We start from the raw sequence: 26,378 nt of genomic DNA, 5'->3' as shown, positions 1-26,378 counted from the left end.
ATTATTCTCTTCTTTTGGCCCCAAGCACAGACCAATAGTTATTGTTATTTGTGTTTTACTGGTACCGACTTGTATCTCAGATGAAGCAGACTTGCTAGGGTCCGCGTCTCCTGTGGCCCCTCTTGGCCCATCCTGTCCAGTTGGGAGCTAGGGCTTAGTAGATGCTTAGTGACTGCATGGTTGGATTGCTTCCCACCCATTTGCCCCACCACCCCAGAAGTGTGCAGGTGCTTGGATTTTCTGGAGGGTCTTCTTACTTCTTCCTGATCCACCTTTCATCATCTGTCTCTGCTGAATGGGGCCTGAGTGGAAGAAGCCCCTCATGTGTGAGTTGCTGGCAGTCTGTTGCCCACCCCACTTTACCAGAGATATCTGGGTGTTCATTTGGCCTCTCTGGGAAGTAAGATTTTTCATTGAACAGTGTTACTTAGTGAGTCCTGGGAGACACGAACGATCCATACTTGCTTTCTCTCCTTTCCTCCACCATGACAGCCTTCCAGCACTTTCCAGTCCTGTGCTCTGCCCACCCTCCCCACCAGCCTGTACCCTTAGGAGGAGAACTGACCCTCCCTACTCCTCCCCCCTACCCCCAGCAGCTCATCAGGGCACCTTTTGTCTCCGAGTCCTTCTACAGCCTGATGTCTGTTCTCTTGGGGAAAGAAAGTTGAGGAGCCCGAGGCTCTGGACTGTAACCACAGCAATGCCCCCCATCAGACCTGGGCCATGTTCTTAGAGCCTTGCTCTTTGGGTGATGGCCTTGGTGCAGCTCTGCAGCTTCCTCACCACAGGGAGGAGGAAGTTCCCCCAAAGCAGAGTGTGGCCTGGGCCCGGGGCACTGTTTCACTCAGGCCAGTGTTAGAGGAGCAAAGGATGCTCCCCATCATTACTTAGAAGGGGAATGCAAATTGCAATCACAGTGAGATCCACTGCACGCTTTTCGATTGGCTGCAGTCTTGGTGAGGAAGTAGGGACAGGAACTCCTCCACGCTGCTGGTGGGGACGTGAACCAGCACAACTGCTTTGGAAAAGAGCTTAGCAGTTTCTTACAAAGTCACACCTACTGTATGACCCAGCCATCCCACTCCTATAAAAGCCTGGCAGGGCTGCCTGGCCCCATGTTTCTGGAAGACCAGGAACAGTGCAAGGTCAGGTGACCCAAGGCCTCTCCGAAGGTCAGAAACAAAAGCTTCTGGTGGCTTTTGTCAATTGGCCTGAGCCTGGCTTTCCACAAAGACGGCAGCCTGCCGGGAACAATGGTCAAAGAAGCAGAGGAAAACAATAAAACTAGCAGCAGTAGGAGTCACAACTAATATGTACTGCATGCTTATTGTGGGATAAGAAATGTAAATATCTGATCAGACCTCCCTAATAACCTGATGTAGTTATCAGAATTATCCTCCCACTTTACAGATGCACACTGAGGGTCAGAAAGACAAAGGTTACATAGCTAGTAAGCCCTAGAGATCAGTTTGCAACTCCGCTGTTTGATTCCAAAGCTGATATTCTCAACTCCCAGAACAACAATGAGATACAGGCGGCAAGGTGAGCTAGCCGTGCGCATGTGTGTTTTGCGGGAACAGGGGGTGGAGTGATTACAAGGTAGATCTTTTCCAAAGCCTGATGAGAAGTGCAAAGTTAGGCTTGGATCAAAGCTAGACCACAGTACTCTTGTTTTCCCTCCTTCCTGGGCTTTCAAATCACTGCCTTTCAAGAGGCCACCAGTCTAACGATAACAATAAAAATAAACAGCATCATTTGTCACCATCGTCCCCGGGGAGGAGAGTATTTATGAGTCTTCCCTGTTTTCCTGCTGCTCTGTGGTCAAGTACTTGAATAGGCAATTTGAAGACAGGAGGCCAACCTCCCAACTCATGAAGATGTTTTTATATTTGTTTGGAAGAGCATGAAATGAAAACCACATTGATTTTTTTTTCCCCCTTTTCCCATTTATCACTCATCTGCTGTGTGGGTAACTCTGGTAGTGTGGCTGCTGAGGGCGACCTAGCAGTTACGGGAGTGTCTGTGCTTTTCCGGAGGCTCATTGCACGTGAAAAAGATGCTGAAGACAGCCTTCCCAGAGCCCTCTCCAAGGACTGGGTACTGCGCCACGGACCTCAACACGCTCCCGTTCACTTAGTTTTACGTGTATTTAGTTCAGAAGTTTTAGTAGTTTGACCTTGTTGATTTTCTCTTATTTTTCTCATTCCCCTCTCCAATTCCCCTTCTATGCTCCAAGGGCCTCTTTTTTTTCATATATTAATTAAATTTTCATATATTTTGTCCCCCAGAGCCATTGTAAGTTAGGGGTCATTTCTCTTCTTCCACTTAAACAGTGTTAGAGCACGAGGAACAAGAACATCTAAGAAACCGAAGATCCCAGGAAAACCCATGAGAAATTTATTGAACAGTCAAGACTATAGGATTGAGACTGAAAGTCTCTTCCTAATGAATAGTCAGTGGCTCCGTACTGCCAATAGAAAAAAATGTTCAAAAGGAAAACTAAATGGACATTTGACCATGTTGTTAAAGATTTAGGATACATTCAATTAAAAAAAAAAAAAAAGATAGGAATCTTAAATCCAGAGGAGGTGAAAGTTACTGCAATGCTGTCATGTATTAAAAAAAAAAAACACTGTTTTAATGAAAGATCATTCACATAAAATTCACCCCTGCCATGTATTTTTAAAGCCCCTAGAGAACTGAGTTTAGTGATGTTTGAGAAAGAGAACATTGTAGTGTGCATCTTTTTGGTGACACTATGAAATGATACCAGCATGTAGCCTTTATTACTTAGGGAGGGAACAGAAAGAGATCTCAAAACAGTAGGTTTCCATTTCCTTGCTCTTAGCACAGTACCTGACATGTGGCTTGGGACCAGTACATGTTGGATTGATGGATGGATAGAAGGACAGGCAGAAACATACTAGGTAGCCAAATACAGTATACTAGATATACATAAAAGTTCATTGAAGACCAGATCATGACATACCAGTTTGACTTACTTTTTTTTTTTATAAAAAGATTTTATTTATTTATTTGAGAGAGAGAGAATGAGAGCGAGCGAGTACATGAGAGGGGGGAGGGTCAGAGGGAGAAGCAGATTCCCTGCGGAGCAGGGAGCCCGATGCGGGACTCGATCCAGGGACTCCAGGATCATGACCTGAGCCGAAGGCAGTCGCCTAACCAACTGAGCCACCCAGGCACCCTGACTTACTTTTTTTGGTGGATTTATAGGCTATGTGTGAAAGGAAGAACCAGCATGTGAACTACCTAGTCTTCAGTAAGGCTTTAGTTCTTTGTTTGATCAACAGACTCTTCCCACTTGACACAGAGCCTTGGTCAATCCAGTAACAAAATTCCACCCACTTGAGAACTGAGTTTTTCAGTGAATTATGGCTTGAAACAGGCCAAAAGCAAAAACATAAAACTGATTGAAAAGTATCCACTACATCCAGTTGCCAAATTCATGTGTGGGCTTTTCAACCATTGGTTGCGGCCTTGTGTGAAGCCAGGAAAAGACTGGGTCTTGATTCTGTAGGTCAAGGGGACATTTAGCTGGAAGGTGCTGCTTGGCTTAGACCAGTCATGGAGCCTCCCTGACTTGGGCACCTATCATCTGCCTGCATGTTAAAATTTACTGAAACTTCCTTAGGTTTCCATGTAACTCCTAGCTGAGAGATTTACTATGGCCTTGGGATACATGGCTAAGGTTCTCTGGAATTAGGGAAATGGCCTATGAAAAAGAAGACAGAACCTGAGAGAAATTGGCCTGTTTTATTAATATGTATATTTGTTTTTCTGTGATGTGAAAGACACTAATTTACATGGACCTGACTACCCTGATAGACCACAGTGAAGATTCTCCTCAGTATTAAGTCTGATGGCTTCACGGTCTTGATTAAAATCTCTCGGTCCCAGTGCAGGGCATCGGCAGATCTCACATGATCTGGGCCCTACCCACCTCTAGCTTTATCCCTCACTGTCCCTCACTTTTCCTCTATAGTCTGGCAAGTACATTCACACATCCTTATCTGAATTCCATGGGGCCCAAGATGTTTGAGAACAGACAATATCCACACTTGTAAAAGTTAATGTTGGGTGTATGACAGTATGTTATATGACATTGCCGGACAGGTCTGGGGTGGCACCCCTAATACAACACATTAGTATTTCTACAGCAAAACTCACGAATATTCACACCAAGTAGGTTAAATAGATTCTAAATAGTTTGATCAGTTCACGTCGGATTTTACCATCAGATGAATCAGGGAAGAACTTGGTACGTGAACTGCTTTAGATGTGGTACAAAATTCTGTTTGCTCTTCTGGAAAGAAGTCCATGTGCTCTCCTTTGCCCAGCCTATGAGCATGTGTTTTCTCTGCCTGGAGTGGCTACATCTCCCTTCTGCATGGTGGGTACCGTCATCACCGGAATCATCACCATTGTTACCATTCACATTTATTGAGCATTTTCTGTATTTGATGCTCCCAGTAAGTATGGGGTGGTTCTCATTGAGTTATGATCTCCAGTGTTCAGAAGAGTAAACTGAGGCTTGGAAAGGACACAGAGCAAGGGGTGGAGCTGAGGTTGTACTGAAGCACAGGGACCTCAAGCCTGTGTCCTCGGTCACTGTGCCATCCAGCTCAGGCCATCTCTGCAAGGCTCTCCCTTCTTCCTCTACCACCATTAGTTAACCTTGCCCCTGCGGACCTTCCTAGCTCCTCCTGCGCAGCTCCAGCCCAGCGTTTATCATGGCCCGTGTCTTCCCAATAAGCCGGAGCGCTGTGAGCAGTTGGGGAAAAGCCTGCTTCATGCTCTGTCTCTAGGGCACACTAGGTGCTCGACACAGAGTTTATAATTGGGCTCACCCCCAGAGATACGCTACCAGCAGATAATTTGTATCCCCCATGAAATAGATATGAAACACCAAACCCCAAATTTAAGGATGTAAAATCTTGGATCTAAAAAAGAGAAAGAAATATTCAAAAAAGAAAAGGCTACTCAGGTTCCTGTCTGGTGTGCAAAGAAGAATTTGTTGGGGACAGCATTTCAAAAATGAGCAAGGAATAGGTTTATACTTAAGAATAATAATAGCTAGGATTTTTTTATAAGATTTTATTTATTTGAGAGAGAGAGAGAACATGAGCAGGGGGTGTTGCAGAGGGAGAGAGAGAAGCAGACTCCCTGCTGAGCAGGGAGCCCGATGCGGGGCTTGATCCCAGGACCCCAGGATCATGGCCTGAGCCAAAGGCACACGCTTAACCGATTGAGTCACCCATGTGCCCCCATAGATGGGATTTATTACATGTGGACCATGCGTGGGGTTCTGTGCCAGTCTGTATATAGCAATTCCAATCCTCACTATTGTGATATGTACGATTAATTTAAGAAAGAGAAAGACGTAGTAGCCATGTTTTAGATCCTAATAAAAGGTAATACTGATATATTCAGATTAAATAAAAAGAGTCATTAGAAGGTAGTAACCTAAAATGGCCCACAAGAGTACATTTCTCCGTCTAAGAGATGATGGAATTGAGGTTGAAGAGATTTGAGAGCTGGGACATGTGGGAAGTGAGGTCTGGACGGGCTCCTGACTTTTATATCCATTCCTTGAAAATGTTAACATGGTATCAGGAATGTATCCTGCTTTCCTACCCAGGACTGGGTCCAGCTTTGAGCTCTGCTTTCAGAAAAATCTGGGGGAAACTGAGACCTGGAAAGAGGCATATGCTACACAGTTACAGTGTTTAGAAGAAACTGGCCCCCCTTCTTTATTTTTAATTTTTTTATTCAGAAATGATTTCAGGGGCACCTGGATGGCTCAATAGGTTAAGTGTCTATGTTCTGCTCAGGTGATGATCTCGGGGTCCTGGGATTGAACCCCTGGGGCGTCCTGCTCAGTGGGGTCTGCTTTTCCCTCTGCCCCTATTCCTGCTCCTGCACTCACGTGCTTTCTCTCTCAAATACATAAAATTTTTTAAAAAAATGATCTCAGACTTACAGAAAAGTTGCAAAAATAGAACAAAGAATTCTGTATACCCTTCACCTAGATTCTTCTAATATTTTGCATAAGCATTGTACCCGTATTTTATATGTATAAATGTTTTTTCTGAATCATTTTGAGAGTAGGTTGCAGATATAATGCCCATTTACTCCTAAATGCTTCAGTACGTATTTTATAAAATCAAGAATATTCTCATATATAGCCATAATACAGTTACCCTATCAGGAAATAAACACAGATACGATTCCGTTTTTTAATCTGTGGACCTTATTCAAATTACATCACCTGTCCACAAAATGTCTTTTACAGTAAAAGGAAAGGAAATGTTTTTCAGAGCTTGGGATAGTTAGAAGGTGGGTTAGTTCTGACTGCTTGAGAGAAACCTTAAGGGTTGGCTTTATTTTCTTGTTTATTGAAGTTTTTGTGATGATAAAATGACTTAACTCTTTCTTGGTGCTTTGGAGTTGGTTAAATGCCTGGTGGAATTTGATACTCGGAATAACTAATTGTGCCTTCAGAGCAGGTGCTGTTTTCTTTTTAAAAAATGAGGCTCAAAGAAACTGAGTGATTTGTCCAGCATCCCACAGCTAGCAAGTGATAGGGCCAAGACTCAGATACTCTCTGAGGAAACCCTGAGCCTTTTCCTCTGCATCCTTAGTGGATTCATCTCTATTTACTCAAATTGAAGGATCTGGCAGCTGGGGGAAATCTGGTTCATTGCAGGAAAGGCTCCTGATTCTGTCACTAGTCTCCATTGTGACTGGAAATTCTTTGATCTTCAAGCCATTATGTTCTCAGCGTGCATACAGTGGACCTGAGGAGCTCCCTAAAATTGCATTTCCCCAGGTCCCACTCCCACAGGGTCTGACTGGGTAAGTCTGCCTGGGAAGGAGTGTCTACAAATCTGTACTTTTAACATGTGCCGCAGTGCTTCTAAGGGAGGACTTGCAGAAAAACCGCGTTCCGCTTCTCCCGAGTAGCAGTTCCAGTATCTTTCCATCAGTGTTTCCGCCGGGCTTTGCAGAGCCTCTTGTACATAGGAGGACTCTAAATTTACACTTGATGAAGTTAAGCGTGAAGTCAATGCATGTAAAATGACTGCAAAATGAAGGAAATCAAGTTGGACAGTCAGTCCCTGTCGTTTTGGGACACAGGTTCCTTGAGTCCCTTCCTTTCAAATAAGTTTTCTCTCGGTGAGCTGAAGTGCAGACGGCATGGGAAGTCAGGAGTTGGCTAGAGTACCTGGTGGAATCTGCCAACAATTAGAGATTGTAGAATTCTTATTTTCTCATGAAAAGCAGAATGAAGTGAAACAGAGACCCCATTTGCAGCTCTGCGAAGACAAACAGAAACCAAAGCACAGACACACCAGTATGCAACAGGAAACCACAAAGGCCTAAGATCTTTCAGTGTAAATAGGAAGTCAGTTTACTTTTGAGCCCACAGTGCCAAGCTGAAGCAGAGTGTCTAATCCAGTTCTCTGCCCAGCCCTTCCTGGATCCCTGGCGCAGATGAAAGATGATGCCACCTGGGTGAAAGCATTTTAAAATGTTTGTTCTGATCAGGGCTTGGAGCAAGCTCCTTTTGTGCTAGTGATCATTTGGGACACAGGTGCAGCTTGGATTTGAAAGCATTAATTGGTCTCCCTGGTTTTCCCTGCAGTGATATCTGAGACCCCAGTCTTCCTCTACAAAGTAATCTTAATCCACATACATTCATAAGGCATTTGCCACTGACAGCCAGCTTTCATATACCCCATCTGTGGATCTTTGGGTCCAGGTGCATAGTAGTGCAACACTCCTGGAGTGTTTTCCGTGTTTGTTACATTGGCATCTGTAATCTCATTTGATTACTACCATTACATTGGAAAGTAGGATACAAATGATCATCACTCTTTTGAGATAAGGAAAATATAACGTGGTAGAGAAGACATGGGTTTTGAAGTCAGATCTCTGCTCACATTGAAAATATGAAACTTTCTTATCCAGAGCACCTTCTTTTATTCAGACAATTGTTTTTGAGCATCTACTCTGTGCCAGATGCTGGAGTGAAAATAGCACAAGTAGACTTAGACCTAACAGTCTAGTGGAAGGGAGGGATACTAAGCAAACAGTCACAAAAATATGTGATTATGGACCTTGATAAATGCTTTACAGTCATACCCTGCTGGTGGGAGTATGAATTGGTGCAATCACTTTGGAAAACAGCAAATTGATGTCTTTTGAATATGCATTTACCCTGCACTCCACCAATTCCATTCCTAGGTAAAAACCTGGAGAAGGTATTACACCTGTGTGCCCATGTGCACCCAGGGCAAGTACAAGAGTATTCATTGCATAATTTCTCATACTGGCCCCAAATGTGAGTCAGTGCAGACTTCTACAAGTCACAGAATGGATAATTAAATTGTATTATATTCCTACAGTGGTGTGCCTATTTAAAATGAAGGAACTAAAGCTATATGAACAACAGTTTTAAGTGAAAGAAACAGGATATGCAAGAAATACAGAACTATTCATATAAAATTCAAAAAGAGGCAAGAGGAACAGTATATTTTAGGAATGCATATATAGGTGCCAAACTTAGGAAGACAAGTCAGGAAATGATTACTATGAATATCAGGACACTAGTTAATTACATGGCTGGGGGTGCTGGTTGTGGAGGTAGAAAGAAGCCTTCCAGTGGGGTTTTGGGGAGTTGGCATTTACTGGTGAAAGATGCATGAGTACTTTTTCCCCCCCTTTTTAAAAGATTTTATTTATTTGAGAGACAAAGATAGTGACAGAGAGCACGAGCGAGATGACCGAGCACGAACAGGGAGGAGAGGGAGAAGCAGGCTCCCTGGGATCATGACCTGAGCCAAAGGCAGATGCTTAACCAACTGAGCCACCCAGGTGCCCCACATGAGTACTTACTATCAGTCTTTAAAATGTACACATGTTTTATACACTCTTCTGTAATATGATATATAGGTGCTGTAAAGCAAAGGAACAACCATAAGAGCATAAAGCCAAGTGACTGATACAGTCTGGGTGGTTGGCTTCTGTAAGGCAGTGATGTCACTAAGCAGAGCCTGATAGGGGAGGAAGGAGGTGTCTCCATGGTGGTCGTTGAGAAGAAAGTGGTCTAGAAATTGCAGCAGGATAATGGGAGGGAACTTGGCAGGTTCAAGGTGACATAGGAGAATGGAGTGGTACCTGTTAAGGCTCAAGAAGCAAAAAGGGGCAGGGCAGGTTGGATCTATAAGCCTTATGAAGGATTTTGGTCTTATATCTTACAAGAAACTGAAAGGTTGTAATGACAGTGGGTAACATATTTGAATTTACAAAGGATCTAAATAATTGCAATTTTGGAGAACAGGTTGGAGAAAGACCAGAGTGGATGCTAGGGGACCATATAGAGGGAGAGGAGGGGTCCAGGTGAGAGGTGATATCATGGCAGCTTGCCTTGGATTATAGTGGGGGAGATGGGGAGAAGTGGATATATTTGAAGGATGTTTAGAAAATGCAGTCAGTGGCATTTTTGGCAGTAAAAAACAACAGCGTTGCAGAGTGGATGCAATATAGCTTTCCTAGGTGAGTCACCCAGTCTTCCAGGATCAGCTAGTGCTTAGTGAGCAAAGGTCTGGCTAGACAGTAGTAGGGTCTCAGGCGTTCCTTGGACAGACTTGGCTGACAGGAGCTTTTTTGGTTAACACTATCAGCTGTGTTTTTATATAAAAATTCAATGTTTTGCCCTTGGCTCTTAGCAAAAGCAAAGGTCTCCCCAAGAAGTAGCCATGTGAGCACGTGATTACTTCTGTGGTAGTCCTGACAAAAATGCCTAACCCCAATCTAATCATGAGGAAGTGTCAGAAACCCAAATGGAGAGGTATCCTACAAAATAATTTGCCTCTACTCTTCAAAAATATCCAGGCCACAAAAAATAAAGACAGGAGGGTTCCAGATTAAAGCAGACTAAAGAGGGACGCTTGGGTGGCTCAGTCGGTTAAGCGTCTGCCTTCAGCTCAGGTCATGATTTCGGGGTCCTGGGATCGAGCCTGCTTCTCCCTCTCCCACTGCCTGCTGCTCCCCCTGCTTGTGTTCTCTATCTCTGTGTGTGTCAAATAAATACAGTTTAAACAACAAAAAAAAAACAGACTAAAGAGATGTGACAACTGAAGGCCATGTGTGCAGCCTACTCTCAAATGATTCAGAAAAAATATAAAAATATAAATATATAAAATACGGGTACAATGCTTATGCAAAATATTGGCAGGACCTAGGTGAAGGGTATAGGGAATTCTTCTGTTTTTGCAACTTTTCTGTAGTCAAATCATTTTTGAATGAAAAATTTAAAAATACAGAAAAAAAAAAATAACAGCCATATGAGGGCTGTGCCTGTATTTGCTGGGCCCATGCAGATGAGTTAATATGGCATTCATTTTACCCCCTATAAAGTCATGCTGGAAAATTTGTTTTAGAATTCATATGACTGGAAAAGTGATCTTTAATCTGAACATCACAATATTTTCTGTTTTCTAGTAATAAAAGCTGTACAACCGATCATCTTTTTCTTCTAACCCTGGAAGCCAGGAAGCTCAGAGTTAAAATTGAACACTCAAGCTAAAATATTGAACCTTCTTTCTGCCATATTTCCACTCTGATTTTCATCAGTCTTACATTACACGTTACTATAATATATGTGTTGTGTGTGTGCGTGTGCACGTGTGCACATGTGTATTGGGGAAGTATTTAAAATACACTCAACCTTTTGTACTAGTTTTCTATGGCTTCTGTAACAAATAACTATAAACTTGGTGGCTTAAAACAATGCACATTTATTTTCTTAAGGTTCTGGAGACCAGAAGTCCAAAATCAGTTTCACTAAGCTGAGATCAGCTGTCAGCTGGGCCTCCCTCTGAAGGTTCCAGGGTAGACTCTGTTCCTTGCCTCTTTGAGCTGGTTTACCTTGGCTTGTGGCTGCATCACTCATCGTGGCCTCCATAGTCATACTGCCTTCTCCACATCTGTGGCCAGTCTCCCTTATGATTGCACTTAGAGCCCACCTGGATGATCGAGGATTATCTCCCCCATCTCAGGATCCTTGATGTAATCACATCTACAAAATCCTTTCTTTTTTGCCTTATAAGGTAACATTGACAGGTTGGAGGGATTTGGACATGGGTATGTTTTGGGGGGCCATTACTCAGCATACCACACACACCCTTTGTGAAAGAAGTGACACATAAATACCTTCTTAAAAGTAAATAAAAATAAAATATATTAGTTTGTTTCTACACTCTAATTCATGTATAGCAAAGGAACACAGGTAAAGGAATCAGATTCCTATATTGTGACTTTCAATCGCTTTTATGAATTGCATCTAGTTTTCTATTGTATTTACTATTTAGTTATTGCTGGAGTAGAAAAATATATTTGATCTTAAGACATTGATCTTATGTCCACTGACCTTGCTAAGTACTCTTACTAAGTTTTAAAATGTGCATGTGTTTTTTTTTTTTTTAAAGATTTTATTCATTTATTTGAGAGAGACAATGAGATAGAGAGAGCATGAGAGGGGATAGGGTCAGAGGGAGAAGCAGACTCCCCGCCGAGCAGGGAGCCCGATGCGGGACTCGATCCCAGGACTCCAGGATCATGACCCGAGCCGAAGGCAGCCGCCCAGCCAACTGAGCCACCCAGGCGCCCCTAAAATGTGCATGTGTTTTACACTGTCTGCATGCATCCTATCTTTGCCAGTAATTCCTAAACTATCGAGCTAGGTAGCCTAATGTGATTTGGATGGTCGGAGAAGGCTTCTGTAAGACAGTAAGGTTGAATTGTAATATTCTGGTTAGAAAAAAGAGTGAGCAGAGGGGACAGTATGAGCTATGTCTGTGAGATCATTTCACCTGCAAAATTTTGTCTCTTTTTTCCCTTCTCAGTACCTTTTGTTGTGAAATTTTGTCTAATTATGTTTATCAGGACCTCCAGGATTTTGTCGAGCAGTTAGGATAATAAAAAGTAATCTCATCTTGTTTCTTACGTTAGAGGGAATGTATCTAACATTTCTCCAGTGAGCATGGTATTTGCTGGAGATTTCTGATGTATATACCATTTATGGCATTGAGAAAATGACCTTCTGTAGCCTTCAGGACAGATGATCAGTATCCTGTGCTTGAGTAGCCACTAAGGATTATTTTATTTGGCAGTCTAATTCCATAGCCACAGAGCTCCATCGCGGTGAACTTCATGAGGGCAATGACCATTAACTTGCTATGGTATCCAGTGTCTGGCACAGTGCCTGGGACCCAATTAGGCATTCAATATTGAATGAATGAACGAATGAAGGAATGGAAGATACTTAATACATATTTTTGGATGAATGAATTAAAGTTAGCAAATTATTATTTAAAGTGAGCCAAAAATCTCACTCCTTTCCATACCCATCATAAAATGAATTGAGTTCATGGTGCTGCCATTCTTGCTTCCTCTCAGCCCGTGGCATGGTCAGCTAGTCATTTGACATATGAAGGAATATATGAGTGAGTCAGTTCCAGAACATTCTGCCCATGGCCATTAGACTTTGCCCCTAGAGATTCACATTTATTTGAACTGAAGCCAGGTGGTTAAAGATGATTTAATCAGGACAAAAATAAAATACGCTCTTTAATAGAATAATAGCTTATTTCATTTTTTCCTTAAAGTTAGCCATTTATTTCATGCCATTGTCTTTAAATTTATACATGTTGTCCATGGAGTAATGAAAGTGATTACTCTGAATGAAGTCAAAAGTATTCACTAAGGACTGTCTTATTGTGTGACTAGAGAGTTTATGATTCCAGTATTAAACTAGAGATGGGTTGGGTACAGTGGCAGGCTTAGAGTTTACATCAAAGACAGAGTTGAACATCTGAGTAAGGACATACACAGATTTGTCGGGGAGCAACTGAGGGAGGGTGGTTGTCATAAAAGAGGCAGGAAGTTAGGTAAGAATGTCTTAATAGTTTTAAATACTTGATGATGGTGGTTCTAATGCTGTGTGTACTTCCCGTTTCAAAGGGGTATTTCATTTAGTAAGTTAGTTCATGTAACACCCCATATTAGAATGTCCAATGTCTTGAAATTGATTACCTTTTCCTAACTTGGGACTCTGTTCAGAAAGCCTTTGACGACACCATCTTGCCTAGAAGTAAAAGTCACTTAGTTTAGGCATCTCCAGCTCTGTGCACCCCCTCTCCTAGCACACACGCTGCTCCAGCTGTGTGTCATGGGTTCTTATAATAGGGGTCTTCCTTCTCTGGAGTTTTTGGAAGAGGCCTCAGAGACCAGGTCACTTATGCAGGACTTGCTAAAAGATTGCAAAACTTGCCCTGGGGTATAAAATAGAGATGGAGGAAGTCAAAAGTGAGGACTAAGGAAGGAGGCTGAGGTTGACTATTGTATCTGAGATACTAAGCAGAAAGTGAGGGCTGCTTTTGGGAACAGGTGTATGTCCACTAAAAACAAGGCAAAGGTGTGTGTGGGCCCAGCACAAAGGAGCCAACTGTGCAGATCTTAAGTGGGACCCCATCCAGAAGGTTCAACTGAAGAAGCAGTGTGATCCCCATAGATAGGTAAACCACTGGAAGACCAGGGCTGAAAGGGAGTTGGGAGTAGAGCAGGGGACAGAGAGCAAGCTAGCTTCAAGCATACTACTGTGGGGAGGTGGAGGGAGTCCCCAGGGGGACATTGCAGTGAATCACCAAGACCACAGGACAAGAGAGCTCATATTGGATATGCACCCCACCCTGAGAACATATATGGAAGCCCAGTGACGACCATATCAGTTAAGTAAGACCTTCCCTAGGCACCCTACCCCCTATGTGGAGTGCAGAGCCCTTGGAGGAGAAGGTGGAGCAAGAAAAGAGAGAAGCAGGATAGCTCCCCTCCCCTTCTCTAGGTATGCTTCTAAGCCTGAAATAAACTGTTGCTATAGGAGGGAGAATTTTTAATTCAGTGAGATGGGAGTTTTAATTATTACAATGGAGTACACACATTTGTGTACCATGTTTACTTGAAGGTAAACAGTGAACTGTTTGTTATTTAAGAGTTTAGGAATACCATGGATCCACCTAAAATTCCATCACAGGACAAGGAAAAACAGTTCACAGAACAAGTTTAACAGGGAGTAGTGCAGTGAATAAAGCTGTTTTCGTCCTGTACACCTACCTGTAAAGGTCCTTTAATAAACCAGGACATACACAGGCTCTTTGCATTCTCCCCCTTCTGCATTGACAAATCTCTTTTTCTACTTAATCATTTAAGATTAGAGCATGCTATAATAGCTGCCTTCTAAAGAACCAGAGGGAGGGAGGGAAAAAACCAAAAACAAAAACTCTCTTGACCCCATATCCCACTCCTAATTCACCATTTATCTACTCGTCTTTACTTATCCTCCCTCTATCACTCTTCTCCTTGTTCATACCACTCAAGCTATACTGCTAATATAAGACAGCAAGCACATCCCTGCCACAGGGCCTTTGCACTCGCTCTTACCTTTCTGCTTGTATCATGCCTAACTGCATGCTTCACTCCCTCCCTCCCTTACAGTCTCTGCTTAATGCAACCTCATAATTAAGGTCCACCCAGATCACCCTTTATTAAAATAGCAATGCTTGCCCTCACCATACCACTTAACCTCTCTCTCCTGCTTTATTTTTCTAAATAGCATTATCAGACCTGACATATTATATATTTGAATATTCATGTGTTTTTATCACCCCACTCTCCATCAGATCATATGTTCCATGAAAGTGGGAGTTTGTTTTTTCACAGCTATGTCCTTGCCCCTTGAACAGTGCTTTGAATATAGTAGACACTTACATTCAAGAGATACTTCTTGAATGAAGGAATGCTTTCTAATTTGCTTTAGCCTTTCCACATGCCATTCCTTCGGGCAAGAAAGCTTCCTTTTACCCCTTTTCCTTACAGCTGAGCCCCAGCCGAGCCTGCTAAGATTCTGAGTATCCTTTGAGGCTGCATTTCCATGCCCCCTCCTCTGTGCCCCTGCCCTGGCCAGATTTAATCTCTCTCCTCAGGACTCCTAGCTCTCAGTTCTGTTTCACTTTAATCAAGTTCATGCTCTTAACCACTACATGGAACTGCCTCTCAGACTTACACGTTCTTGATTTTTAGGTTTACAGATGACTAACTCAGCAACCACAGGTCCTTCTCACATTGTAGAACTGGAACGTGGCTGTCTTTGAACTCCGTGCAGCAGTGTGCATCCTAAATCTAGAATTTTCAGTTCTGCAGCCCCGCCACATGTATTTTCCATCCTCCTTCTCTTTCTCCAGTTGTTTTTCTTCTTCTCCTCCTCCTCCTTCTTCATCATCATCATCATCGTCATCATCATGCAAAGGTCCAAGGGCGCATGACACATCCGTCATTTTCTTCAAGCTTCTTTTGTTCACTGTTAAGGAAGAAGTGCACCTCTTCCGCTGAGTGTCCTTCCCCGTGACTATGGGGAGTGAGAATTCTTCCTCTCACTTGGCCTATTTAAATGCTGAAACGCCCCGATCCGTTAAAATCAAATACTGAGTGGTGGCGCTCGATAATGGCTTAGGTGAACTTTTCCTCTAGTTTATACATGGGGGAAATGACTTGGAGCTGTGGATCACATAGGTCATTTTAGATCTTCCCTGAAAGCTTTTGGGGGATGAGGCATTGATCAGTCACCTAAGCTTTGTGCCTTCCTAGTTAAGATCCCATTAGGTTTTTGGCCAAGAACATGGTAATATTTCACGACAGAACTTGGAAAAGTTAAAAATTTACAGATGAATTAATGCTTTTTTTTTTCCTTTCCCCCTTTTAACTTAATCCCTTATTTTTTATTCCCTGAGACCATTTGCATGAGGAGGAATTTCATTAGAATCCCCAGGTGAAAAATTCTTCATTGGACACAATTGGGCCTAGAGATAAAATGACTCACAACTTGTGTTGAGTGAGATATATTAAATGGTGTCCTAAGCAGCTTATTTATGAACTGCTGGTCACCAATGTAAACACTACCTCTTCTCTAAAGCTTGGCCTAGCTTCCTCCCGTGACCCCAGGCAAAAGTAGCCTCCTCTTCTTTTGTGTTACTGTAGCAATTTATATATATGTTTGTTGTTACACCCATTTTATTTTGTAAAAATGTATTAAATGTGTGTCCCTGCCACTACACCTTGAGCTCCTAGGGGCTGCCGCTGTGGCTCATTCATCTCTGCATACTCAAGGTCTTAGATGTAGCAGACAGACAGTAAAAGTTGAAAGAATATACTGAGCTACAGTCTGTCTAGTCCCATCAATACAGTCACTGGACATTTGCTGAGTAACTGCTTATATGCCAGGTATTTTAACATATTTGGTGTTCTCTATTTCTTACAGTTTCCCTACAAAGCATTGCTATCCCTGTTATAGATGAGAGGGTAGATAAGGGATTTACCCCATCACATGGTAAGTGGCAGACCTCGCTTTGATTTCAAATCACTTGAAGCCATTCTGTGTTCTGTCTCCTTCATCAGAGCTTAACACTTTTTTCAGGCACCATCTATAATGTTTAGCTACCAACTCTATAACACCATGAAATAGATTCCTGTAATTTTAATCATTCATTTGATGAACAGAATGGGAGACCCCGAAGGAACATGTAAAGATCATCTAACTCAATACTCTCAAATACAGAAGACAGAATGGAGTCCTAGAGAGGAAAAAGATCTTAGCCCAAATTGCTCCTACCAGTTCGAAACATGTTATCCTTCTCCTTTCCGTGGGGGGAAATCGGAGGGGGAGACGAACCATGAGAGACTCTGGACTCTGAGAAACAAACTGAGGGTTCTAGAGGGGAGGGGGGTGGGGGGATGGGTTAGCCTGGTGGTGGGTATTAAAGGGGGGACGTATTGAATGGAGCCCTGGGTGCTATACACAAACAATGAATCATGGAACACGACATCAAAAAGTAATGATGTACTGTATGGTGACTAACATAACATAATAAAATAAAATTAAAAAAAAATCCTTAGCATTCTAATGACCATTTGGATTCTAGAATGGTCAATGACCATTGACCATTCTAATGACTCACCATGGAATTACTCTTCACATTCTCTCCCCTCCAGCCCTGCTCCCCTGTACTCCCTGCTGCTTCCTTTCCCTCTGCCTGCAATGCCCTTCCCTCCACTCCTTCTCCTGTCTCACTCCCACTTAGCCTTCACATCTAAGCTCAGGCATCACCTCTTCCTAGACATTTTCAGAATAAGTGAGGTGGAGTATCTGTGTGCTCCCATGGCACATACCTGTGGCACAGGGCATACTCCTCCCTGTTTGTTGTTCGTTACCTGGGTGTCTGTCTTCCTTGTTCGCGTGGCCGTGAATTCCTTGAGGGCAGGTGTTGTGGCTGATTCATTTCTATAGCACTTGTGTCTAGTACAGTCCCTGGAACAAAGTGACTTTCAGTAAATTTTGCATGAAACAGTCACTAGCAGGATTCCACTGTGAAGGGTGACAAGCCTTGGAGATGTGTGGTGGTGAAGGCTCACCTTTTTGATATCTGGAAGGTGTTCTTGAAGACTCTCCCAGTATTGAGGATCCAAGGGAACCCACCATTTCTTAATGCCACAGCTATGTACTGGTATCTCTACTGTTTGAGTGCTTTTGTTGAGTTGCACCAAGAACTTCTGAAGAAAGGTCTGGCATGGCATATGCAGGTGAGCCTCTCACCTAATACTGATGATCTCATGTGTCTGTTTTCTACTGTCACTAAGGAAAATAAAGTGCATTCATGTCCTTTTTATAGTGTGGTATAACTGACTACAGGATGTGTCCCTGTGCAACATCTGTCTTCTTACCAAAATCAAAGCTTTAAATTAAGTGAGTGAGGCTCTCCTCTGGTACATCATCCTATAGGAGACCAGAAGGATGATGGCTTTGGGGGGATTATAAGGGTGTTTTTGACTTCTCTGAAATCATGTACATCCATTCTCAACACTATACCAACAGAGAACTTACTGGCCTTAGAAATAAAAGGAACAGTCTTAATTTTGACATTGACACTTTCTGACTAGGTGAACTTAAGTGATTCATTTGATTTTTCAGGGCCTCCATCTCTTTATCTAAACAGTGATGGCTTTGGGGCACCTGGGTGGCTCAGTTGGTTAAGTGTTCAACTCCTGACTTCGGCTCCGGTCATGATCTCAGGATCGTGAGATCGAGCCCCAAGTCCGGCTCCACGCTCAGCGGGGAGTCTACTTGAGATTCTCTCCCTCTGCCCTTCCCCCCCCCAAAATAAATCTTTAAAAAAATTAAAATAAAATAAAAAGCACTGGCCTTTCCTACCTTCTAGATATATCAAACATTGGTTGAACTAGTGATTGTAACAGCTGTCTGGAAACCCTCTGTAGCATGGAGACATCTTAGGTGCATTGACATGGACTGGGAGGAGGGGATATTTAATGGGGAACATACTTGATATGGGGTATTGCCTCCATGGAGGTGTACTTTTACCTCTGGCCACATGTAAGAGTCTCTCTGTAGGGTGTTGGGTACGAGGCTGGTACCCTCATCTGAATCCAACTCTGGGTGATGATCCTCACCAAGACTTTCAGAGTAGGGAGAGCTAGTGGAGTGCATTTAAGCCAAAGTCATCAGGGAGAGTCAGGATTTGGAAGACTAAATTCAAATGCTAGTCCTCTGGACCAGGCATGTCATGGAAGAGGGATGAAGCAAGGGTCTTGGGCCAGATCTTAACCAGATCAGGGCAGAAGCATGTCTGGAGTGGCTGGCAGTTGCCCTCTGCCCCTTTGCAATGTCCTGGGATCACCATTTATGTATTGGCAGATGAGGTAGTTTAAAAGTCCAAGGTCAAGGTAGCACTTTGGGGCCATTTAAAGCATGGAGGGTCTGAAGGCTGTGGGGAGGGTGAATTGGGAAAGAGGAGATGGATAAAATGAGGTGAGGCAGTGAAGGGCTTTTAGAGAAACAGATTTTGAGGCAAAGCCTCTTTTCCCCTGCCTGGAACTGTTGACTTAGCAAAACAGAAGAAACCACACATACTTCCACACCATGAAGCTGATCTGGAGCTCAGAGGCTCTGCAGGGCCAGGGAAGGCCTAGTTCTGTGTGGAAGAGTTATATAGCCTGTGACCACAAACTTTTGGGCAACGTAACAGCTGATTATCATTCATTATGCATTCAGTTGTGAATCAGAACAAACTGAAATGAACCACTGTGTAAGTCCAGCCTCTGGTAATCCTGAATACGTGCTTGGGATGGGAGGGGACGGCGGTGGGTGTGTGGGCTTCTAGCTACAAAGTAACCAAAACACAAATTGGGATTATTTCCCCATTGCCTTCAAGAGAACAGTTCCAACTACTTAGCCTGTCGTGAAAGAACCTTTCATGATCTGTCCTCTGCCTGTCCTCCGACTCATAGGTTTGATTTTCTTTTTTTATCTCCTGCTCCATGGAAAAAGCCTTACCTTGAGCAAGTTATATGACCCCTGTAAGCCTCAGTTCCTGCGTCTGTAAAATGGAGATACTGATACCTGTCTTTACAAGCCTATAATAATTATGAAATGAGATAGTTCACGTAAAGCCACGAACATAGTCCTTTGCTCACGGCATATGGCAACTTGACATGTGTGGGATTTTTCTCATTATTACTGTAAATTCTACATTCCAGCCAAACCATAGCACTCTCTTCAAGCCATTGTTGTACTAAGAACTTAGACCTTTTTCGTAGATTAACTGTCACACACCCTAACTACGTTGAAAACTAGGACAAGGACAGTATCCCTTCATCTCTGTTTCCCCAGAACCTGACCCCCATAATAGGTGCTCAGTTAAATGTTTGCTGAAGAAATGCATGAAGTGTCTCTGTTCTGGAGAATCTTGATTCTCAGCAGATGCTTCATGAGCCCTCCTCCCCCCGGCCATTACCCATACTAGGCACCTACTATGTGTGGGGAAACCATACCAGGTGTTTGGCATGCATGATCTCAGTTAATAGCCCCGCCCCCCCAAAGGCAGCTATTATGTAAACTCTTGACAGATGAGTACAGAGCCTCAATTAGCAGAAATGCCTCAAGTGTAAACATTAGATGGCTTTTTTACCATGAACCACCAGGAACTCAAACCGAGATCCAAACAATCCTCTTGGTCTGGCATGAAAAATGAGACCCAGATTTCTTCCACCTAAAACTCACTCTGTCTCCAGCTATTCCCACCCTCTACCGGCACAGAGCGGTGGTTTGCACCTTACCAGGATTAGCCAGACCAGTCTGTACTCTGAACTCAGAAAAACAGAGATTAAACATTTCCCGGCTTTAAAAAAAAATGAGAGTAGAGAAAGTTAAATAATCAGCTCTTACTTGTTGATTATTTACTGTGGACAGGCGGCATGTCAAGGCTTTCTCTGCATTGGCTCTATTCTGTCCGAACATCTTGGAAGGTGAATGTTCTTTTGTGCCTTTAACACTGGAGGAAACTGGCATCTCTCAGGGTCTCAGAGATGGATTGTGGAGTTGTGATTCCTGACCGGGCTGAACTAAACAAAACTCTCTCCATGGCACTAGTCAGCCTGGAGGAAGACTTGTCACCGGCCCCCAGGCCTCACGGAACCCCCAAACCTTCTCTGTATCCTCCAGAGGCAGGTGTGCAGGGATGTTTCCTCCTTCCACAGCGGAGTGCTCAGTCACCACCCTAAGAGTGCAGGCCAGTGAAGTGGACAAATAGCTCTTACTCCTCACTCCGGCATCTGTCCCTCAGGTGAGAGCCAAATTCTCAAATTGCGAGGCCAATGGCAAATCGGTCTACACCACACACACAGGGTATCAACACACAGGGAGTTCTGCTGGAATTCACACATCCTGGAAGCCAGGCTGGCATTGGTGGCCGGTTTCATTTAATCTTGTCTCTGATGGCTGCATGATGAGTGAAGAGAGGGAGGAAGGCAGGAGCGTAGGAAGCACACAGATATCCAGAAACTGGGTTTGGTTTGCCCCTTGAGAGTACCTTTAGGCACTGCCCTGAGCGTCTTCTGGCAACCCACAGCAACAGCTCACATGTCCAGGGAGGGGGAGGGCTGTTTCTACCAGCCCCTTACATTCATCTGACTTCTGTGGTTCTTCAAGTAGCCAGGTATGAGAAGAGCATGGCCTTTGGAATCAGACTGACTCAGATCACTTCTGCCACTTGGCATATATGACCATAAACACGTCTTTGAACTTCTGTGAGTCACTGTTTCTTCATCTGTAAACTGAAGGAAATGGCTGGATTATCATGAAGATGATGCACGAGGATGTGTATAAAACAGTCAGCACCTAGTAGGTGCTTGGCAAATGTTAGCTGCCTTCCCTCCCTTCCCCACCCCACCCCCATTCATTCACCTGTAATGCCTTAAAAAAAAAAGCCATTATAATTGTCCTTTGTTTTTTGTGAGCTACATGTGTTACTGATTAATAACACAGAAACTGTTTAAACCGCACTCACAGAACTGTAACCCTGCCCTACATCATGTCATAGCATTTCACAGATAGCTGTTTTTCCCCCTTTTTTCTTCCCTGTTACCCCCTTTTTTTCTCCTTTTCTCTAAGGAAGTCCAGATGGGCCCGATACATTCTTAGACACTGGGTAGCCTCCGCCAAGGGTTAAAATCAGGTCTGTTTCACATGCAGATGATCTATTCATAACAAAAGCTGCCTCCTGGCCCTGGGCCCCAGCTGAACACTGTTCCTCTCAAGCCCTCCTTTTCATTTGTTTCTGATGGTTTCGCAGTGTTTACATATCTTACTTATTAGCATGGTCTTTTATAGAGTACGGGCAGAGGGCAAACCCCCCAGGATCCGCTTTCCCTCTCAGTGCCCTTTCTTCCTTGAGTCTTCCTACCTCTCTGAACCATTTCCCTTTCATAGGAACTCATTCAAATAGGGAAGCAATTTTTAAGTCTTTCCTTTTTCTTTTTTTCTTTAACGTGAGAGTCACTTCGCATTCTCAAAGAACTGCTGTTGAATATGGAGAAGAGGGGAAAGATACCACTGGAATGTGTGATTTTTTTTTTCTCTCTCTCCCTCTTCGATGTAGGAAAACCCCATCATGTCCATTGACTTTTCGAGGGACATCTTCCACTCAGGGCACAAGGGGTGCTGGGCTGGCCCCAGACCAGATGTTGAAGATGGTTCTGTCTGCCTTCTCTGTCCATGCCTCTCCTGTTTACACCCTTTTTTCTCTTTGAAAAGAAAAAAAAAGGTGTCTCAGGAAGCCTGTGGACTCTTGAGTCAGATTTGAGTCTAAAAGCTCGTTCTGCCCTCTTGGTGAGTCTGGGAGCTTAGCCTAATGTCCCTGAAGCTCGGTTCCCATCGAACCTGGGGGACACGGGCTTGCCCAGCATCTCGGGTCGGGGAAATGGCTATACCAGTGCCCCATGTGGGGATGAGAGAAGCTCCGCATAGAGGGCGGCAGCTCCCTGGCACGCTGGCCTGGGACGGGTTCTGAGCCCTGGCCCGGCGATGGCAGGAGGGGGGCCTGGATCAGTCTGACATGGACATTCTGGTCTGTGTGCTACTTATGTGCTGTCCCTCCTGACCTCTTAGGCAACCCAAGTACATGGGGTTCCCACCCTCTCCATCTTTCTCCAGACCTCCTCCCAGCTAACCATCACGATTTTTTAATGCTCTTGCAGCCTGCTTTGTTATAGAGAAGATGTGAGGGATGAAATCCTTCACCCTAATTAATACTCGATAACCACTTGTCAGCCTCTAATACTTTTCGCAGTCCTTCAGTCGGAGAACTATGCAAGCGTCTATGCACAGTTTTTAGTTCTCTTTGCCCGGCCACTTTAGCCTTCTCCTCTTGTTTTAGGCCACAAGTGCAGAGAGAGTTCTGAAGATCTGGATCCTTCAGGTCCAGACTTGTATGGACATGTCCCAAATCCCCTGAGCTGAACCTGAGAAGACAGGAGTGCGTTCTTTTGGAGAGCGCTTCCAAAAGGCAGGGATTGATGCATATGCCCAGCAATTCTGACTTTTTTCAAAAGAGGCCCCAATATAATTCAGCCAAGGTTCTCTTTGCCTTTACACCATATGCTGTTAACAGGGTATGTCTCAGGTGCATTTGTTCCTAGTGACATGTCTTTCAAATAGAAATGAATCCATCTGAATGATCATGTTGATTTGTATCTTGCTCTTCTCTAGAACCAATACAAGCCTTGTTCCCTACTTCAGAATTCTAGTCAAGATGGTGTCAGATCTTTTTAAAATTAAATGCCTCCTTGTAATCTGCTCCATAAATAAGAAGTACACCTTGGCCAGTATAGGGGTGATGATATTAGGACAGGCTCCATTTCCCTGGGTTACTGAATGTACCAGGCACTGTACCAAGGCCTATAATAGACTGTGCCACATTTAATCTTTACAAGTCTATAAAAGAGGTCCTATCTGCCCCATTTTTCAGAGGAACACCCCGAGGACCGATGTCATATAGCAAGTTAGGACTAAACACTGAGAGTCAGACCAGTCTCTAAATCTGTGGTCAGATTTATGAGACGATAGCTGAGACTAGACACTGGTATCAAAGAAAAAAGGTTGTAACAAGGGAAACTCAGAAGCCAATCAGGAGCCGGGCAGGAAGAGAAAGTGTCCACAGTTTAGCAGTCGGAAATCAGAGGATATCTGACAGAGGTGCGGTGCGTTCAGGTGCCATGTGCTTGTTTCAGGGAAAAGCCTGTGTCATCCTCGTCTGCACCTGCTGATCAGCCTCGGCTCTAAAGGCTGCCCTGGGCATCTTTTTAACTGAAGTCTGTAAGGGATAGCTGCTTTTCCTAACAGCTGGTTTAGAATCAAAGGAGGACATTGGTTGGGTCGTATTTGAGAAGCACTCAATTAGTCCTATGCTCATTCCTGGGGATGTGGCAGAAATAGAAGATACGGTTCCGACTCTGAAAATCCAGCTCACTATGTGACATTGAAGCAGAGCTAAGAATCCATCTGGTGACCAGCACACAGAAAGGGCACCCTCTCTCCTCTTGCTCGCCGCCTCCCCTTCCCCCACCCACGCCACCAGCCCCTCCTCTCTTACTCATGGGATCCACAGAAGAGACCAGGAACTGTTTACCCACCACAGATTGTTTAGGCTGTGAAAAAGATGCAAGCTATGATTTTTACATCTTTGGGGTCACACAGCTCTTGGAGCTTTCAAAGCTGAAAGCCTGTCTGAGCTCACTGGAGCCTGTATAGAGGAGGCCAAGTGTGGCTTCTTATCTGTGAAGGAGAGAAAATTGGGGGAAATTTTAGGCAGGCCTCAAAGTTTTCTTGGCTACTCCATCTCTTGCAAAGCAACTTTGGGTGTGTTTTTAGTGTGTTTTAAGTGTATGTGAATGAGAAACATATGGATTAAATTTCTATTGTGATCACATATGGGTTTCAAAATGATGAAGATTAAGGAATTCGGGGTTTAGGGAGTCCAAAATAGTTGGCAAATAACTCAGGACATTGCAAGCAACATTTGGCTGCCTCCCTCCATCCCAAATTTGGGGACTGTTTGGTTGGGTGACAAACCCGTTCAGTGCCCTCCTGCCTGCTCAAACTGCTAAGCCCCAGGAGATATCTGTGGACAGGTTTCATGTGTTCTTGTTTTGCTCAAACTGAAATAAGGGGATTGGATTTCTAGGAAGGGCATATGTCTACTGGAGGACTCTTAACCTTTCAGAAACCTCCAACCAGAGAAGAGGAAAATTTGGCAAGCCTGAGCTTTATTAACTCTGTGCCACTTATGGGTGATGGAACACGTGTCCTGTGACATTGTTGACAATTTCAGCCATGTGCTGCATTGTGTGATTTAGTTTATAAAGCATTTTATATGCATATTACATACTAAATACACATTACATGCGATTTATAGGTACAAGTATATACACATGCACGTACTTAATATACACAATATACTGTGTATACATGTAACATATATTGTGACAGCCTACAGTGTAGAAGTACAGAGGGTTAAGGAAGATGTAAGAAGAAGCAACTCAACCAGTCAGGGTTTAGAAAAGCTTCCCAGAGGGCGCCTGGGTGGCTCAGTTGGTTAAGCAACTGCCTTCGGCTCAGGTCATGATCCTGGAGTCCCGGGATCGAGTCCCGCATCGGGCTCCCTGCTCGGCAGGGGGTCTGCTTCTCCCTCTGACTCTCCCCCCTCTCATGCTCTCTCTCTCTATCTCATTGTCTCTCTCAAATAAATAAATTAAAAAAAAAAAATCTTTAAAAAAAAAAAAAAGAAAAGCTTCCCAGAGCAGATAATATTGAGCTGAATCCTATAAAAGGACATGGAAGAGTTAGTCAGGGAGAGGTCAGAAGGAATGCCTTTTAGAGGAGAATTTATGAAGACATAGAGATGAGAAAGAAAATGGCACACTTGGGGGAATTTCTAGGCTATGATGGGCTTCTTGGAGTAAAAATGATGGAACAAACAGTGAGGAAATGGTACCATGTGTGATAAGGCGAGACACATAGATAAAAGCCAGGTCAGAAAGGTCTCATATGTCATGGGGAACCCCTAAAGCATGTAAGGGATATGATATGTGTGTTAGAAGGATCATTGTATTGGAGGTAAGGAAGTTGGATTCTCTGAGCAGGGTTTTGGGGGGTGCAGGAGAAGGCAGTATTTGAGACAGGGAAACCAGCTTAATTACTATTGCAGTAACCCAAGCGAGAGATAATAAAGGACTGGACTAATGGGGCAATGGGGAGAAACAAGCTTTGTTTAAAAAATAGAGTTGGCAGCGTATAGGGCCTGTTATGGGGCAGAGGAGAAAGATGACTACATCTTAAGGTTAAGAATGGTATCCTAGTGGTTGGATAGATAGGCAGACAGGGACCCCAGCACAAGAGCAGCCCTGGGAGGAAGGATGGCGAGTTCTATTTTGGATACATTGATTAGACATCCAGGTCAGGTGTCCACTTTGGAACTCAAGAGCAAGGCCTGAGTTTGGGAGAACAATTTGAGACTCAACAGCATAAAAATTGCCATCGCACCCATGGGAGGGATGGGCTGACCCCATGAGACAAACACGGAGGAGTGAGTTTAGGAGGGATGAGGAAGGAGAACCTCCCAAAGGGACAGAACTAAAAAGGGGTAGAGCCTAGTACGGAACCCAGGACTTTGGACTCCAGATCTTTCCACTGTCCCAGAAAGGAGTAGAGTTAAGCCATCTGTTGTTTCACATTTCTTGGGAGCATATTATGTCCTAAGATTTTTATACACATTATACCACTTAGGACTCACACAGAACTCTGTGGGAGGTGAGATTATCCCAGTTATAAATGAGGAAACTGAGTCTCAGACAGATTCAAAGGCACATGGCTAATAAACAGCCAGGCCAGAATC

At 43.8% G+C, this 26,378-nt stretch overlaps 1 protein-coding gene and 1 long non-coding RNA gene across 20 annotated transcripts in view; one reads left to right on the top strand and one right to left on the bottom strand.

Moving 5' to 3' along the window:
* The window catches only part of FGGY (FGGY carbohydrate kinase domain containing), a 395,846-nt gene that overhangs the window by 227,002 nt on the left and 142,466 nt on the right, over nucleotides 1-26,378 (top strand). The window contains exon 1 of one of the 19 annotated variants that reach the window (XM_045897587.3): nucleotides 16,446-16,465. The exons of the other annotated variants lie outside the window; for them this stretch is intronic. Coding sequence (XP_045753543.1) covers nucleotides 16,463-16,465 — 3 coding nt within the window. The 5' untranslated portion in view covers nucleotides 16,446-16,462. Of the gene's footprint in view, nucleotides 1-16,445; nucleotides 16,466-26,378 lie in introns of those variants that run through there. 19 annotated transcript variants of the gene reach the window in all.
* On the bottom strand, nucleotides 15,354-20,540 carry LOC123859555 (uncharacterized). Its single transcript, XR_006794518.2, has 3 exons — nucleotides 20,375-20,540; nucleotides 17,305-17,443; nucleotides 15,354-15,439 (listed from the first exon to the last, which is right to left on the bottom strand). It is a non-coding gene; the product is annotated as an uncharacterized LOC123859555 (long non-coding RNA).

This window comes from Mirounga angustirostris, unplaced genomic scaffold (assembly GCF_029215605.1).
Source record: "Mirounga angustirostris isolate CCGP_5_RB_7025 unplaced genomic scaffold, mMirAng1.0.hap1 SCAF_4, whole genome shotgun sequence".
NCBI lineage: Eukaryota > Metazoa > Chordata > Mammalia > Carnivora > Phocidae > Mirounga > Mirounga angustirostris.
The sequence above is the reverse complement of the archived record's forward strand: the minus strand, read 5'-3'. Positions and strand labels throughout refer to the sequence as shown.